Here is a 17,307-nt window from a genome sequence, read left to right as displayed (position 1 = left end):
GAGAGTGCGTACCATACCATAGTTTATTTATAAAGCAGGTTTAAAACGCAGCATGGGAGCTGCCCAAAGGGCTGCACAGGCTGAACCAAAACACGACCAATCTAAGCAACTGAAACAGAGGATAAAAATACCGATCAAAAGCAGATAAAACACGAAGAATACTAAGAACACAATAAAACACTCAAACGAGTCACTGTCTAAAAGCCACATCGTAGAAGTCGGTCTTTAAACGAGATTTAAAAACCGCCAATGATGGAGCCTGCCGAACTGCATGACCAATGGAAAATACTTTATAAATCTAATCTATTATTATTATTATTATGGTTATTAGTAACTAGTTAGTAGGTAAATGTAATCAGGGAATCTGCAGGTTTAAAGGAGACAAATTTAAGACTTAAGACCTTTTTTAAGGCCACTTTGACCAAATTGAAGCTATTTTTTTAAATTAAATTTAAGCTATAATTTCCAGCTATTGCCTGGAACCGGTGCTAACCACGTTGTAAACGTGGGATTAGCCATCCAGTTACCATTAATGTTGCACTTCCCCATGGCGCAAGCTCCCACTAGATTTACCAGCTAATGTGCTCATCTAAAAATAGCCCCCTTTCACAACCAACCGAATGTGTACGGTTCCACTTACGCCAACATCGTACACAAAATATGCTGAACTAACTAGAAATTCACGAACATTTTATAGAAATAAAAGAATCGTGTTTATTGGGTCTTTGATAATTGAAGACCTTTGGAAACTATTTAAGGATTATTTGCCATTTTTAAGGATTTTTAAGGCCTTAAATTTGGAAAAGCAAATTTAAGACTTTAAGACTTTTTAAGGACCCGCGGATACCCTGGTAATGCATAGTCACTTACCTATTGAGGAAATCATTTAAATGTGATGTGAACAAACAGAAAGTATTCAGACCCCCCGTCAAGCTTTCGTTCTGTTATACTGCAGCCGTTTGCTAAAATCAATTAAATATTTTTTCCTCATTAATGTGCACACGGCTCTCCATACTGATAGAACAACACAGAAATGTAGAAATTTTCTGCAGAGTTACAAAAAGGCCAAGCGGAAACATCACATGGTCCTAAGCATTTAGACCCTCTGCTCATTTATTTAAATCAGGCGCTTTCCCTTTCTTCTGCTCATCCTTGAAATGGTGCTACACCTTCAGTGGAGTCCAGCTGTTGTTGATTATACTGACTGGGCTTGATAAGGAAAGCCAAGCATCTGTCTATATAAGACCTTACAGCTCACAATGCAGGTCAGAGCAAATGAGAACCATGAGGTCAGAGGAACTGCCTGAAAAGCTCAGAGACTGAATTGTGGCAAGGGTTAGATCTGCTGCACCTAGGGTTCCTAAAAGCCCGGTGGCCTCCATAATCCTTAACTGGAAGACATTTGGGACAGCCAGAATCCTTCCTAGAGCAGAACGCCTGGTCGAAGAGCCTTGGTGAGAGAGGTAAAGAAGAACCCAAAGATCATTGGGGCTGAGCTCCTGAGATGCAGTCAGGAGATGGGAGAAGGTTGTAGAAAGTCAACCATCACAGCAGCCCTCCACCAGTCAGGGCTTTATGGCAGAGTGGCCCATCGGAAGCATCTCGTCAGTGCAGGACACATGAAAGCCCACATGGTGTTTGCTAAAAGACACTTGAAGGACCCCAAGATGGTGAGAAATTAGATTCTCTGGTCTGAAGAGACCGAGATAGAACTTCCTGGCCTTAGCTCTAAGCGCTGAGTGTGGAGAAAACCAGGCACTGCTTATCGCTTGTCCAATACAGTCACCACAGTGAAGCACGGCGGTGGTAGCATCATGCTGTCGGAGTGTTTTTCAGCTGCAGGGACAGGAAGACTGGTTGCTATCGAGGGAACGATGAAAGCGGCAAACTACAGGGATATACGGGACAAGAACCTTCTCCATAGTGCTCTGGACCTCGGACTGGACCACATCTAAAATAACGAAGCAGTGGCTTCACGGCAACTCTGGGACTGTTCTTGAATAGCCCAGCCAGAGCCCCGACTTAAACCCAACTGAGCATCTCTGGAGACTTAAAAATGGCTCCACCAACGTTCACCACCCAGCCTGACAGAAGTGGCGAGGATCTGCAAGGAGGAATGGCAGATCGTGTTGCATCTCATGGCAGTGTTCGCTCAAACGTTACTTCTACTAAATACTGAGAAAAGGGTCAGAATACTTAGGACCATGTGACTTTTCAACTTTAATTTTAAATAAATCAGCAATATTTCTTTGTTTTTCTGTCAATATGAGGTGTTGTGTGTGCATTAAGGAGTATTTTAGCAAATGGCTGCAATATTACAAAGGGTGAAAACCAGACAGGGGTCTGAATACTTTCTGTACCCACTGTGTACAAGTACGCATGTAGTAAAATGTAATAAAAGTAAAACTAAAAGGTTGATATCAGTAATAAATGAATATTTATCAATGAACAATAAAATACTGATAAATACTTGTTGAATATATAAGTAATTAGTTATGAATAGTCAGTATTCTGCAATTCTACAACCAAGTATTAAATAATATCAATGAAATAAATAACTGCCATAATTAAATACAGCTAGAAATGTGTATACATGTATGTAAAAAATAAGTAAGTTTAATTTCTAGTTATTCATTTATTTTTAAATAATATGAACTATTACATTAATATATTTAGTTACAACTAATAAACTTTTAAAAATTATGAAATTTGGCTTTTTGAAATAAATAATTGTTGAATTAAGACAATTTTTACAAACACAGAATGATATAAAAATATTTATGAAACAAAACCACATATAAAGAAGTTGACGTTGATAAAATACTCTGAAAGAAAATGTGAAAAACAGTAAATAATGTAAACAGGAAGCGTGTCTGAGCAGGTCAGCAAGATCTAGTTGATGCATAAACCTGTAATATTTCACTGAAAAGGTTCAGAGAGAAAAACGGTGAAATGTTCTACTGAGGAAACAAAAACCTGAAGCTCTAATAAAAATTATAAATGACCTCTCAGAAACTCCACTGCTGCTGATCCCAGGGAAACCGCGGCTCCGCTGCATTCCATTAGGATCTACAGTGGCTGTTATTGTATCTGCAGCGGAACGCCGACTCTTTGTGCTGCGGAGCAGTTTGTGGAAAAATCGATGGATGAAAAAAATCCAAACTTTAAACTGCAGCCAGAATTAATTCAGTGGTTTTCTCCTGATGTTTCGTATACAGAGCTGCAGAGTGAGAGCTGCATACAGAACGCCTCATCCACCCTGTGACCTCCACACACACACACACACACACACACACACACACACACACACACACACACACACACACACAGAACCAGGTGGGTAAACACTCCCTGAATTCAATCTGTGATTGTTTGTTCTTGTCCTCTGGGTGAGAGCTGCAATCACATTGACTGTGTGTGTGTGTGTGTGTGTGTGTGTGTGTGTGTGTGTGTGTGTGGTAATACCCTCTGGGTAAAAGGAGCAATCACATGGAGGCCAGAATGTCTCTATTTGCTCAGTAGCGTAAAACATTCAACACCATCACTGTTTAAAAACAAAACTATTCGGGTTCAGAATAACATCGCCGATCCTCAAACTTCTGTTTTACAAAACCTCGTTGGATGGAAAATCTTTTCTCAACCAGTTATTAAGCTGAGTGTCTGACTAGGATGTTGGAGACAAACAGGGAACAAGGGTTCCTCATTTCCTGGTGTGCGCCTCAGTGCCTCGCTCTGGTGACACAGGAATTTTTCACACCTCTGAAAATTGTTGAAACACATGTTTTCGCGGACAGTCTCAGAGTGCTCACAGGCATCACGAACCTGTCTGACAGTCATGTGCATAAAAAATGTAATTGTGTGTCTTCAGAATATTTTACCCAAAAATAGGAGGACGAGAACAGAGCCTTGTGGGACGCCCCTGAGAAGATCAGCCGAGGAGTAAAGAAAATCATTGGTGGTGACTCAAAAACTTCATTTGAATGGCTTGATTTGCACCAATGGGAGCTAAGCCTGGCCCGTAACATCCTGTAACAGTAACACCGATGTTGAGCGTAGAAGGTACAAAACTGTCTAGTTTTTATTGTAAAACGATGAAACAGAAATAGATTATAAATCCATATCCCTGCTCTGGAATTCCAGCACTTTACTTCTAATGAGGTTTACACCACACCACTAGCTGGCTGCTTTTACATCTCAGTGGAGACCTGAGAATCAAACATCTGCAGAGACACGATGAAGGTTCAGTTTAAGGTTTAAAGAGCAAATTGCAGCTTAGAGACTCCCATGACACCAATGTTTAGAGAAACATAATAGAAACTTGTTTTAAACAATTTTTACACAAACATAAATTATTTAGGCTTTTTGAGTCATTTTTGTGAAAAAAAAGTACTTTTTTTTTGCCAAACCAAGTGACGTCATCTGAGGGAGTCCTGTTAGCTTAATCCAGAGAAAAATTATAGATTGCAATGCGGCTCTGACACAGAGGAAACTTTAAATGTTTACAGTTATACTCACGATGGATCAAAATCATAAAATTATGAGTCTGCTGCTCGCCCCAGAGGGCAGAGACAAACCAGAGGGAGAAACCATAGGCCAATGCAGAGATTAAGGAGGAGCAGTAGTGGGGGGGTGGGGGTGGGGGTGGGGTGGGGGGGTGGGGGGGGGGGGGCAGCAGGTGTCTGGTGACTTAACCATGTTAGCTTAAATTCGTGTGTTAGCATCACAATACAGTACTGATTACTATCGTGTACCAGACAAGTAAAATAGTATCGGTCAGTTAATATATTATTAATACTAATGAGTGTCAGTCAGCAGTCTCATACTTGCTAATATCCATTCACCTAACGTAGTTTAGCTCTTAGAGAGAGGGAGAGAGACGCCTGTGATCCAGTTCTGGAGCTGATGCGGGCTTCTGTGAGCTGGATCCCACCCAGACACCAGCGAGCCAGTTGAGCTGGTATTTTTAAAAGCCACACATCCTCTCCTGGTGGTCCAGGCGGCAGTTCTGATCCGGTTCCAACCCGGAAGCCAGCTGGCCCGCGCATCTCTTATGGTGGTCGGTTCTGAATTGGTTCTGACGGTGATCTGAGATCCAGAAATCTGCATTTAATTTTTTAAACCCCGCCTCGGGTCTCCGGAGCCCAGCGTGGACCTCCCTGACCCGGTACCGACCGATGCGGGCTACAGAAGTCTCGTCTTTCAGCTGCAGAAACGCCCTCAGGCACGGAGATAGAGGCGTTGTTTCTCTGATCTGGAAACCCGTGGACTCGATGTCCAGACAGGCTGGAGTTGGTGAAGCCTTCGCACACTAGTTTACCAACATGAACACAACCCAACACTGGTAAACACACACTGACTGGGTCACATGACCTCTCTACCCTAAAACTAGCCACTCTCCACGCTGAGCTGAGGCAGCCTGGCTTCTGAGGTACTGGGGGGGGGGGGATTACAGCACGTCCCACCTTTATGTTAATATTGTTTTATTTGATGCACTCCACTTTGAACTGCACCAATCCAGCAACTGCTGCATTTTAATAACTAGTATTAACTAGTTATTATTAACCAATATTTGCACAAGAATGACTTTTGTTTTAAACTCTCAGTGACACACTTTGCAGGGTGGATTTGGCATTTAATTTTTCTTGTTTTTTTTGTTGTTGTTTTGTTGCATATTATTTATGATATTTGTACAACTTGACATAAAGAGTTAAAAGAAAGTGTTCATTTAAGTTGACATGACTCAAGTTTTTAAGTCAGCTGTTGAACTTTAGTTTTTAAGTTATTCTGGCCTAAAATGTATTACAGTGTAGGAATTTTTCATCTAGTTTTTAGAGATAATAATACATCAGAAACTAAAAGATGTAAAAAACAAAAATTATCATTTTAGCTGAGTAATGCACTCATTTGTTCTTTTGTTTCGTGGTGTATTATCATTCTTTCCTTTAGATGAAACAAGACTCAACAAAGTTTAAAATGAATGGAAAAGTGCGTAAAATCTATGTCGTCATCTTTGCAGACTTCTGTTGAAATGGGAACATGAAAGAAGTCGTCCAAATTTTGTTCTGCTTTCAGGCAGAACTTTAGATCTTTTTGCACACATTTTGAACCCTAAAGTTAAGATTTGTCAAACATAAAACGAATCCTGGTTTTCACCGCTGCTGCCATGACAACAGACCTGCCAGGGTGATCCAACAGTTGCTCAGGACAGGAAGCGAACAGCAACATCCCACAACCCGACTCTTGATTCCAGCTAAATGTCTTCTACTACATCTACTTATGTTATTAATAGTTTATTTTTGTTAATCCTACATCTTCTGCATCCACTGGATGAAGTCCTAGGAATGTGATTTAAGGTGGAATGGTTTTATTATGAGCAGCTTGTTTCATCGACAGCATTTATATTCATATCTCATTTGCACGGTTGCTTTCTGCTTCTGCAGCAGGTAGTCATGGGAAATGTAGTTAAAGAGCAGAAACCAGGGGGGAAAGCAGCAACGTCAAACCGACAACCCACTGATCCAATCAGAGTTAATTAGAAGCCGTTGAGCTGATGAGGTAGGCGGAGCCTCAGGTGTAATGATAGGCAGCGTTTGATTTGCAGGAGGGGATGATTTAGTGAAGATGGGGCTGATGAATGGCAGCAGGATGATGATTATACGTTTTAGTATCTGAGGGTATAATCATGTTTTCACCCTGACGACAAACAGCAGAATGAGAACCCCTGAGATGATGAACAACACAGATGTGTGACAGGAAGCAGCACGACGAGCATCTGTTAGTCGAAACGGGCTGAAATGATCAGATCAGCACATTAATGGAGGCCTGATCTGCAGGCAGAACAAATAACGACTGATGGCAGCGGTGCTTTTTATCAGTGAATTTGTTTGATTAACTGTGTTTATTGTCTCCACAAAAAACTACAAATGAAACTGACAAGCTGAAGGTAAAAACCCTGGAGAGAAACTGTCTTCCATCTGTAAAGGCAAGTCCGTTTTTCTCATCTGTTCTGAGCTCACTCTGCAGCTGGAGAAACGTTTCCACATCCGTGTGAAAAAAGTGAATTATGAGTCTGAAACCAAACTCCTCCGAGGAGTAAAGGAAGGAAGGAGGGACGGAAATACGAGAAAGGAGGTATTGTCCATCCGACTAGACTCTAATGGCACCAATCATGCTTTCTGACAGCATCACAACAACAATTAAACACCTTCTGATCAACATTTCCATTAGTGACGATGTCCTCCGACTCACAGCGTGTGATCATGGGAGATGTAATGATTACAACTACAGCTTCCAAACCAGAGAGCAAGAAAAAATGCTAGGTTAACTGGTTGTAGCTAGGTTTACTGGTGTTTAGCTAGCTGATGCTAGGTAAACTGATGCTACACCAACTGGTGCTAGGCGAGGTTAAAGGCCAGTTTTAGTCCTGTTTAAAGGTACATCCTCAATTCAATTCAAATTCAAAGACACTTTATTAATCCCAGAGGGAAATTAGAGATCCTGTGATCACATGTAGGTACTGCAGTCCACCTTCTAAGCAAACAAGTCAGTTTCACGGCAGTTTTTCACTACGGATCTGCGACAGAAGATTCTATAGAGAGTGAAGACGAGTCACACACAGCATGTTCATGAATAGATAAATTACATTTCTCTGTGATGTCCAGTTGATGGTAATTAAAGAAGTAGCTTGAAATTGTTATACAGCTGATAACTTTTTTTCTAATTCACTGTTAGCATTGCTAGCACAACCTTAGCCACTTGCCATCTTTATCAAATATCAGAGTAAAACAAAAAGATGCAATGGCTTCTTAGGGGTACAAGAAATAACTTCCAGGTCACTCCTTTAACTGGTGGTGGTAGAAGAAGACGGGGGAGGAGAAGGAGAAGACGAAGAAGAAGGAAGAAGAAGAAGAAAGAAAGAAGAAAGAAGGAAGAAGAAGAAGGAAGGAAGGAAGAAAGAAGGAAGAAGAAGAAGGAAGGAAGGAAGAAAGAAGAAGAAAGAAGAAAGGAGAAGGAAAAGGAGAAGAAGAAGAAGAAGAAGAAAGAAAGAAGAAGAAAGAAGGAAGAAGAAAGAAGAAAGAAGAAAGAAGAAGAAGAAGAAGAAGAAAGAAAGAAGAAGAAAGAAGGAAGAAGAAGAAGAAAAGGAAGGAAGAAAGAAGAAGAAAGAAGAAAGAAGAAAGAAGAAGAAGAAGAAGAAGAAGAAGAAAGAAAGAAGAAGGAAGAAGGAAGAAGAAGAAGAAAAGGAAGGAAGAAAGAAGAAGAAAGAAGAAAGAAGAAGAAGAAGAAGAAGAAGAAGAAGAAGAAGAAGAAGAAGAAAGAAGAAAGAAGAAAGAAGAAAGAAGAAGAAGAAGAAGAAGAAGAAGAAGAAGAAGAAGAAGAAGAAGAAGAAGAAGAAGAAGAAAGAAGAAGAAGGAAGGAAAGAATGGGTTAGGGAAGAAGCTTGTATTTGAGGTTAGCTAGCTGGGTGACGTTGCTGTCCTTGGCAGGGTAGGTAGCTTCATGCCCGCTGCAGGGATTGTTTGAGTGGTTAATTCACTTAAAGCTTGGTTTACGCTTGATGCATCCGTGAGGTTCGCCCGGCTCCGTGCGGCTAAATTGCGTCATTTTCACAACCATGCCCATCCACCGCGCCTCCGCACGGCCCAAACTTTCCGCACCGCACACCTAGGAAATTTTCTAACCACGCAGACGGTCGGACGCGGAAAAACATGGCGGACTGGCAAGAACTAGTATGGCAGAGGTTCGTAAATACAGACATTTGTATGATTCAGCTCTCAGAGATCACCGTGATCAACATGTTGTTAATAATTCTTGGAGAGAAATAGCTCGCACTGTCGAAAAAGACGAGGACGCTGTTAAAAAATGCTGGAATGCCATGTTGTAAACAGTCATTTCTACTTCTACTATGGTGTAGTGTTGGATGCATGCTGTAGAGCTCCATGCTGCCCCCTACAGTTTGGGAGAATATTGGCTCACTGCAGAGACAAGCCGCATGAGGTTTATGCTTGACGCGTCCGCGAGGTCCGCACGGCTCCGCGTGGCGAAATTGCATCATTTTAACAACCACGCCCCTCCACCGCGTCTCCGCACAGCCCAAAATTTCCGCAACGCGCACCTAGGAAAATTTCTAAGGCTGCGTGCGTGTGAATGAGGTTTGGCTACAGGAAGTAGCTTTAGCGTAGGTTCCCCCGATGACGGCTTGTGCTTTTAAAAGTGGTTTTAGGAGCTTTTTAGTGTTCTACTTTTATTAGTGAACCTCTTATCTGTGTTTTTGTGGTTGTTAAATGACTCATTTTAGGTCAATAAAACTATTGACAACTTGCAAACACACTTTTGCTGTTGTTCTTAAAGGGCCTGTATTTGATGTAGTGCCCTCCAGAGTCCTGGAACCCCCCAAGGTGCTTTACAACACAATAAGCCATTCACTCATTCACACGCTGGTGGTGATGAGCTACAATGTAGCCACAGCTGCCCTGGGGCACACTGACAGAGGCGAGGCTGTCGAGTGCAGGCGCCACCGTGGGTTAAGCGTCTTGCCCAAGGACACAATGACAGCGACAGACTGAGCGGGACTCGAACCTGCAACCTTCTGATTTCGGGGTGAGCACCTAGCTCTTGAGCCACCGTCAGTTTACCTATGGTTTAGGATAAAGGTATCCTCCCCTCTAGATCACATTAGCGTCAATTATCGTGGTTCTGTGTGACGGGGACTGGCCGTGGCGTCGGTGTGCTAACCGGAGCTCGGTCTTCTGTCCACATTCATGCGAACACAGTAGCGCCGCTTCCATCAACGAGTTGATTATTCCTGCTAGGAGGCAAACGGAGGTTTTAACCCTAAAATCCAAATGACCGTGTCGGTTAACTGAAGTGGGATTTTAAAGGAGCCTTATCCCAGAGGCTTCTTCGGTTGTAGAAAACCGAAAAAGCTTTTCTGATAGGAGTCAAAACAAAGAAGCATCAAAAAGGAAATCAGCCTTCCTCTATGCAGACAGACGCGTTTGTTCTGAGTTAAAACTGAAATCTGCCAAAAGCAAACGTTAAAGCAGCTGCTGAAAACCCACAAGTTCATTTTATCATCGTGACCCGAACACTGAGCGTCCCACTCCTTCCTCAGCCTAATGGCAAGTTCGACTCCGGAGGGGAACGCTTTTATAAATAGTTGAATGTTCCAAAAGTTCTCTCCCGATCCAGATTCAACAGTCAAAGTGACCTCACCTCAACTCCCTCGAGGAGTCTGGGCTGAAGTCTCCCCAGCTTCAGCAGAATGTATACACACACACACACACACACACACACACACACACACACGCACACACACACACACACACACACACACACACACACACACACACACACACACACACGGTTCCACTCCAGAACGGAGGAAAAGTTGAGGAAATGTCACGTTTGTCTGAAAAGTTGGTTTGACAGCACAAACCTGACAGGAGCAGAAACATTTCCTCCTTCAGCAACAACTCGCTGAGAAAGTGACTCAGGCAGGATCCACACACACACACACACACACACACACACACACACACACACACACACACACACACGAGCGGCGCATGATGGAGTTTGTGTGACAGCTGAAGAGTGATCTGCTGAATGCTGCAGGGGTTGGCGTGCACGTTGTTTTCTCCTAAACTTACATGTTGGTAAAATTATTAAAGCTGAACTCAGATTTCAAGAATATTTTGCAGCATGAAGACGTTTCAAAGCAGCAGCTGTGGCCCTGTCGACTCGCGGTGTTTAAAACCCACCTGAGAGTTTCTGCACGTTGTTATTATGCAGAAAAGTGAGACGGTTTCTCCCTGATTTCTGCTGAAAGGTGATTTTTTTGGAGGGTTTCTTCAGTCCACAGCCGACTCAGTCGGTGGGGTATGAAAAGAATCGTTTCCGTTTGTTTCGGTTAAACAGATTCTGGATCAGACCGTTCCGATGATCGGGTGGTCTTGGTTTAAAAGTCAAACATGGAGGCAGGTGATATGTGTTTGTCCAGGTGAACAGTGGGGCTGGGCCGTAGTTTTCATGACATCATTATGAGTTTTCTCCGCAGGGCGGCTGGGCTCTCCCTTAGAGACAGGGTGAGGAGCTCGGTCATCTGGGAGGGGCTCGGAGTAGACCCGCTGCTCCTCCACGTCGAGAGGAGCCAGTTGAGGTGGTTCAGGAATCTGGTCAGGATGCCTCCTGGGGAGGTTTTCCAGACACGTCCAACTGGGAGGAGACCTAAAGGGAGACACGGGACACGCTGGAGGGACTATGTCTCCCGGAGGAGCCGGCCCAAGTGGCTGGAGAGAGATCAATGCAGGACCATCTGACCACCACTGGACCACCACACTGACTGGTATTACCCAGACACAGAAAGTGATCCTACAACAGAAATCTCCTAGTCGGGTCTCAGCAGGACACCTCCATCTCTAACACACAGAGCCGTTTTTACTGGAGATAATCCTGTTGAAGTGATTCAGTAGTTATTGCAAACGTCGGGGTCAACGCGCTGAAGGCTATTCAGCGCCGGAACAAACAGATGCTGGTGGAAATGATGTGGAGATGAGGCAGCTCCTTTCTGCAGCGTGGACATCTTTCATCTCTGAACTTGAGACAGTTCTCCACACCTTCATCTCCTCACGCTTAGACTACTGTAACTCTCTTTTCACGTGTCTGAGCAGAACCTCCCTGAACCGTCTACAGGTGGTTCAGAATGCCTGTGCTCGGCTTCTGACCAAGTCCTCCAAACACAACCACATCACCCCGCTTCTCCTGCAGCTTCACTGGCTGCCAGTCAACTTCAGGGTTCATTTCAAGATCCTGGTTCTGGTCTATAGGGCCTTACATGGACAAGCACCATCTTACATTGGTGATCTTCTTAGTCCCTACACCCCCAGCAGGTCCCTGAGGTCCAGTGACCCAAGCCTACTGGTTGTGCAGCACCAGGCTAAAGGTCAAAGGTGACAGATCATCTGCTGCTGTGGCCCCCAGACTCTGGACCTCTCTCCCCCCGAGCCTGAGATCAGTGGACTTAGTGGTCTCCTTTAAAGTCACCTGTTCAGGTTTGGTGGGACCTTCACCACAACTCAATTTTTTATATTTAAAATTATTTTGGACACTGTCTAATGACAAATACGGAACCACGCTTTGGTCAACCCGTAGTGAACACTGACTAGTTGTTTAGTACTGATTTCCTGATTAACTTCTAGCTGACCAGACGTGTAATAGTTGGTCAGTGGTTGGCGGGTTAACCAGTAGAGCATTAGCACTAGTTAGCCTAGCGAATGTTCTGGTCTTTGTTCTTTAGCTTTCTGTTTTAGCAAACACTTAAAAGGTCAAAGGTCAGACATTTACCAGGTTGTTCTGGGTTTTCTGTCCTTAACCAGGATTCCAAGTTTGATGAAACCTTCCCGTTTTTTTTTTTGGTGTTCCAGTAAGGTCTGACATTCCTGATGGATCAGCCAAGAGCCAGCAAGTGGAGGAACATCAACCAGGAGCACGCAGGAAAGCCATCAGATGGGAACTAAAGCAGGTCAGGGCTCTGTAGACCGGAGCTACGAGCTGCTCGAGCCATCTCAGGAGACATTCATTACGTCTCCTGCTGCTGCTGCCTGAGAAGCAACCAGAACTAGAACCAGTTCTGCTGCCTCAAACATCTGGGTCCGGTTTAACCTCTGTTGTTGTTTCTGTTTAAGCAGCGATGCGCTTTAACCTTTTGGGTTGTTTGTTGTCTAAACAACATCAGCAGCGTGAATCTGTGAGGTCATTAACCAGGAAACGCTTCCCGTTCATCAGTCAGGAAAATAAGGTCAGAGCTCTGGAGACAGACCTCTGATTCGGTTCTGATGAAAGTCATCAGTTATGAAACACACCTGAAGATCAACCTGTGTCAGCACTCGGAGCCTTCAGCTCGGAAACACCGGCGCTTCGGGAACAACTTCTCCTCCGACACCCGCAGGAGGAATAACAGCTCTAGGAGAACATTCCCACAGGTCTTGCAGAGAAACTCCAAATTTAGCCGACCACAACAACTCTACTGACTCATTTATCCTGATGTCGGCAGGATCAGGACAGAAGCCGGGACGGAAAGTCAGGAAGGACATTTCAACTCACCCTGGAGAGGACGACCTCTAATGTGATGTTCTGAGGAGGAGCGCTGGGAACTGTGGAGACACAAAATCCAACCATCAGATCAAACATGAAATACATTCGGTTTGAAACAGAGAAGAAAGGTCAAAGGGTCATTCCAGAGGAAGTTTAGCTGCTGGTGACTTTCACACTTCAGGAAAACGAGGACTTCATGTAAAAAACACAGAATTCCAATTTCAAACGCTTATTTTTTTTACTTCCGCTGGGAAAAAAAAGTTTCTGGGATACGATTTGGTTTCAAGTTTGGTGTGAGGGGTGTCAGTCCTGATGACATCATCACCGACAGGAAGCGGAGGAACCAATGCTGTAATGGCGTTCAGTCTCAGGGATGAGAGTGTTTCGCCGCTGAGAAACAAGATCACCACGGCAACGCTAACAGCTGTCACTACACGCTCGGAAAGATTTCGTCCAGAAGCACGTTTGCTCCAGCCAGACCAGGTTCTGGATGCTCTAAAGTCAGGAGCGACGACTGATAAGGGTCAAAAATAAAATAAAGAAAATAAAGAAACGTTGAAAAGACTCAAAAGAAACATAAAAAGCTGAAAAGGTCTTTAAAAAATATAAATAAATCCCAGAAAAGGGGAAGATGGAAACATCTGGAAAACGCTTGCAGAATAAAAGGGAGGCGATGATGAGAAGGTAACAGATTTATGTTTCTGTTAACAAATCAGACCCGAGATGAAACTCAGAGTTAGAATCTGCTTCGTCTTTAGTGAGCCGGCCAGTCGGATGTGTGATGGAGAACCAGCAGCTTATCTGCTCGTTCAGCTGCTTCCCGTCGCTCCGGCTTTTACTGTGGATCCAATTAGCCCACGAGTCGCTGTTATCGCCGCACCGCAGAAGGAAGGTCCACAATACGGAAGGCTTGGACGGCTCATCACGTTCTCTGGATGAAAGCAGCTCTTTTTCTGTTGAAGTTCATTAGTGTCGACATCGAGCGTCTGCAGGAGACTGAGCTCCTGGAGGAGGAAGAGCTCCTGGAGGAGGAAGAGCTCCTGGAGGAGGAAGGGCTCCTGGAGGAGGAAGAGCTCCTGGAGGTGGAAGAGCTCCTGGAGGAGGAAGAGCTCCTGGAGGAGGAAGAGCTCCTGGAGGAGACAGAACGCCTGGAGGAGACAGAGCTCCTGGAGGAGACAGAGCTCCTGGAGGAGGAAGAGCTCCTGGAGGAGGAAGAGCTCCTGGAGGAGACAGAACGCCTGGAGGAGACAGAGCTCCTGGAGGAGACAGAGCTCCTGGAGGAGACAGAGCTCCTGGAGGAGACAGAACGCCTGGAGGAGACAGAGCTCCTGGAGGAGGAAGAGCTCCTGGAGGAGACAGAGCTCCTGGAGGAGGAAGAGCTCCTGGAGGAGACAGAGCTCCTGGAGGAGGAAGAGCTCCTGGAGGAGACAGAGCTCCTGGAGGAGACAGAGCTCCTGGAGGAGACAGAACGCCTGGAGGAGACAGAGCTCCTGGAGGAGACAGAACGCCTGGAGGAGACAGAGCTCCTGGAGGAGACAGAGCTCCTGGAGGAGACAGAGCTCCTGGAGGAGGAAGAGCTACTGGAGGAGACAGAGCTCCTGGAGGTGGAAGAGCTCCTGGAGGTGGAAGAGCTCCTGGAGGAGACAGAGCTCCTGGAGGAGGAAGAGCTCCTGGAGGAGGAAGAGCTCCTGGAGGAGGAAGAGCTCCTGGAGGAGACAGAGCTCCTGGAGGTGGAAGAGCTCCTGGAGGAGGAAGAGCTCCTGGAGGAGGAAGAGCTCCTGGAGGTGGAAGAGCTCCTGGAGGAGGAAGAGCTCCTGGAGGTGGAAGAGCTCCTGGAGGAGGAAGAGCTCCTGAAGGAGACAGAGCTCCTGGAGGAGACAGAACACCTGGAGGTGGAAGAGCTCCTGGAGGAGACAGAGCTTCTGGAGGTGGAAGAGCTCCTGGAGGAGGAAGAGCTCCTGGAGGAGACAGAGCTCCTGGAGGTGGAAGAGCTCCTGGAGGAGGAAGAGCTCCTGGAGGAGACAGAGCTTCTGGAGGAGGAATAGCTCCTGGAGGTGGAAGAGCTCCTGGAGGAGGAAGAGCTCCTGGAGGAGGAAGAGCTCCTGGAGGTGGAAGAGCTCCTGGAGGAGACAGAGCTCCTGGAGGAGGAAGAGCTCCTGGAGGTGGAAGAGCTCCTGGAGGTGGAAGAGCTCCTGGAGGTGGAAGAGCTCCTGGAGGAGACAGAGCTTCTGGAGGAGGAAGAGCTCCTGGAGGTGGAAGAGCTCCTGGAGGAGGAAGAGCTCCTGGAGGAGGAAGAGCTCCTGGAGGAGGAAGAGCTCCTGGAGGTGGAAGAGCTCCTGGAGGTGGAAGAGCTCCTGGAGGAGGAAGAGCTCCTGGAGGAGACAGAACACCTGGAGGTGGAAGAGCTCCTGGAGGAGACAGAGCTTCTGGAGGAGGAAGAGCTCCTGGAGGAGGAAGATCTCCTGGAGGAGACAGAATGCCTGGAGGAGGAAGAGCTCCCGGAGGAGGAAGAGCTCCTGGAGGAGGAAGAGCTTCTGGAGGAGGAAGAGCTCCTGGAGGAGGAAGAGCTCCTGGAGGAGGAAGCGATCCTCACAGAGGTCATGTGCTGATGAACAAATAAAAGAAGCCATCTATGCCATACGTAAAGACCCCACTTTAAATAGGGGCGGGGCTTAGATTTCACCTTTCCAGTACCGATAACGCAGCTTTGGGCCTCACTCCTAAGCATCTTCAGTCTAGGTCACACCGTCCTGCATCTAATCCACACACCGACTCATCAGGCGGTAGAGAGGAGGGGTACTCAGAGTAGTTTCTGCTGGTTAAACGACAACAGACATCTACAGCTTATCCCAGTCAGAAGTGACAAAGCTCCTCGGATGAGAAGAGAAACGTCTCCAAGAAACCAAAGAAGTCCAGCTGCCTAATTAAAGACCTCCGTGTCCCAGATGAAGCTCCTGACAGCAGGAGCAGCTGAGAGAGCAGCTGGTTATCACACACACACACACACACACACACACACAGGTAATGAGCAGCACCTGGCCCATTCACTGAGGTTCTGTAACTGAGCCCGGTACGGCCCGGTGGGACTGGTTGGGTAGATGTTATTGGCTTGAGCTCGCGGGTTCGTTCGCGGTAAATCTGAAACAGGAAGTAGCGTCTCCGGCTGTGGAGCTGATGTGATTCATCAGAATGCTCCGGTCCAGAGGAGGATCTCCCAGAAGCTCCGTGGATCATTAGCAGGGATGCTAGCAGCAGGGTGTCCTCCTCGGTGTTCTCCATCACGTCCACTTTGTCTCAGAGAAGGACGGTCCAACTGGGGTGAACCTTGACCTTGAAGCTGACCTCTAGTCTCTTATCTCTGAGGATTATTGTGACTTTACTGTTTCTCTAAGGAGCTCAGCTTTACTGGGGTTTTCCCATGATGCTTCAGCGCAAACCTCAAACTGCTGACTCATCGCTGTGCTCCCACGCTGGTCTGATTCGTCTTCCCACAGAGGAAACTGTTGATCTACATCCCTTCAGGAAGTCCTCATTGGCCCCATGACTCAGCCATCAGGAGTGTCAGGACAAGTGTTTAATATCCCGCTCCCGGTTGTAGGAATCACAACCAAATCCAGCGGAACCTGGAGGAACTCATCTCAGAAGCTGGGTTTGGGCCTCCAGAGCAGTCACCTCCATCAGCTCCTCTGTTGGGATTCCCAAGCGTTCCAGAGACATGATCCCTCTAGACAGGAACGAGCTATGGCTCTCCTCCAGGTCGTTCCTGTCTGAGCTCTGAGACGGTTCTGGGTCAGTGGGATCGGCTGAACTACGATCCGGTTTCTCTGGGCTGCTTTACAGGTGTTAAAGGTCTCAGAGGTCAGAGGTCAGACCAGTAAATGCTTTTAGGAGCTGTTTCTACTGTTTGAACCTTTGTGTTTGTGTCTAAACTGGTTTTTGTGCGGCTGTCTTGGTCAGAATCGTCACATAAAACTGTTGAACAAGGATTTCAATAAGACAAAAACTTCTGCTTCTGTTGGTCGTTTTCCAAAGCTCGAGACCGAAGCTGAGAGCTGGAGCGTGGATGAACCAGCATATCTGAATCCATCATGAACGAGACCCTGAGATACTTAAGCTCCGCCCCTGCGGTGGGACCTCCCCCGAGCTGCAGGATGTAATGAAGTGGCATCACGTTTAGGAATCATAGTGTCTGAAATAAACGGATGGTTCATTTAA

The 17,307-nt window shown here is 45.9% G+C and overlaps 2 protein-coding genes across 4 annotated transcripts in view; one reads left to right on the top strand and one right to left on the bottom strand.

Moving 5' to 3' along the window:
* The window catches only part of dcc (DCC netrin 1 receptor), a 348,912-nt gene that overhangs the window by 189,279 nt on the left and 142,326 nt on the right, over nt 1-17,307 (bottom strand). For all 3 annotated transcript variants that reach the window (XM_070552526.1, XM_054744659.2, XM_054744660.2), the window contains exon 12: nt 13,102-13,151. In XM_070552526.1, coding sequence (XP_070408627.1) covers nt 13,102-13,151 — 50 coding nt within the window. The remainder of the gene's footprint in view (nt 1-13,101; nt 13,152-17,307) is intronic.
* Nucleotides 7,104-8,667, top strand: LOC139070373 (octapeptide-repeat protein T2-like). The gene has a single exon (XM_070552527.1). The coding sequence runs from the start codon at nt 7,793-7,795 to the stop codon at nt 8,426-8,428; it is 636 nt and encodes a 211-aa protein (XP_070408628.1). The 5' UTR covers nt 7,104-7,792; the 3' UTR covers nt 8,429-8,667.

Source organism: Nothobranchius furzeri, chromosome 6 (assembly GCF_043380555.1).
Source record: "Nothobranchius furzeri strain GRZ-AD chromosome 6, NfurGRZ-RIMD1, whole genome shotgun sequence".
Lineage (NCBI taxonomy): Eukaryota > Metazoa > Chordata > Actinopteri > Cyprinodontiformes > Nothobranchiidae > Nothobranchius > Nothobranchius furzeri.
Note: the sequence above shows the minus strand (reverse complement) of the source record. Positions and strands in the feature narration are given on the sequence as shown.

Coding starts and splice junctions, on each gene's coding strand:
- LOC139070373 (XM_070552527.1), top strand. CDS start 7,793: ATGCAATGGCTTCTTAGGGGTACAAGAAATAACTTCCAGGTCACTCCT.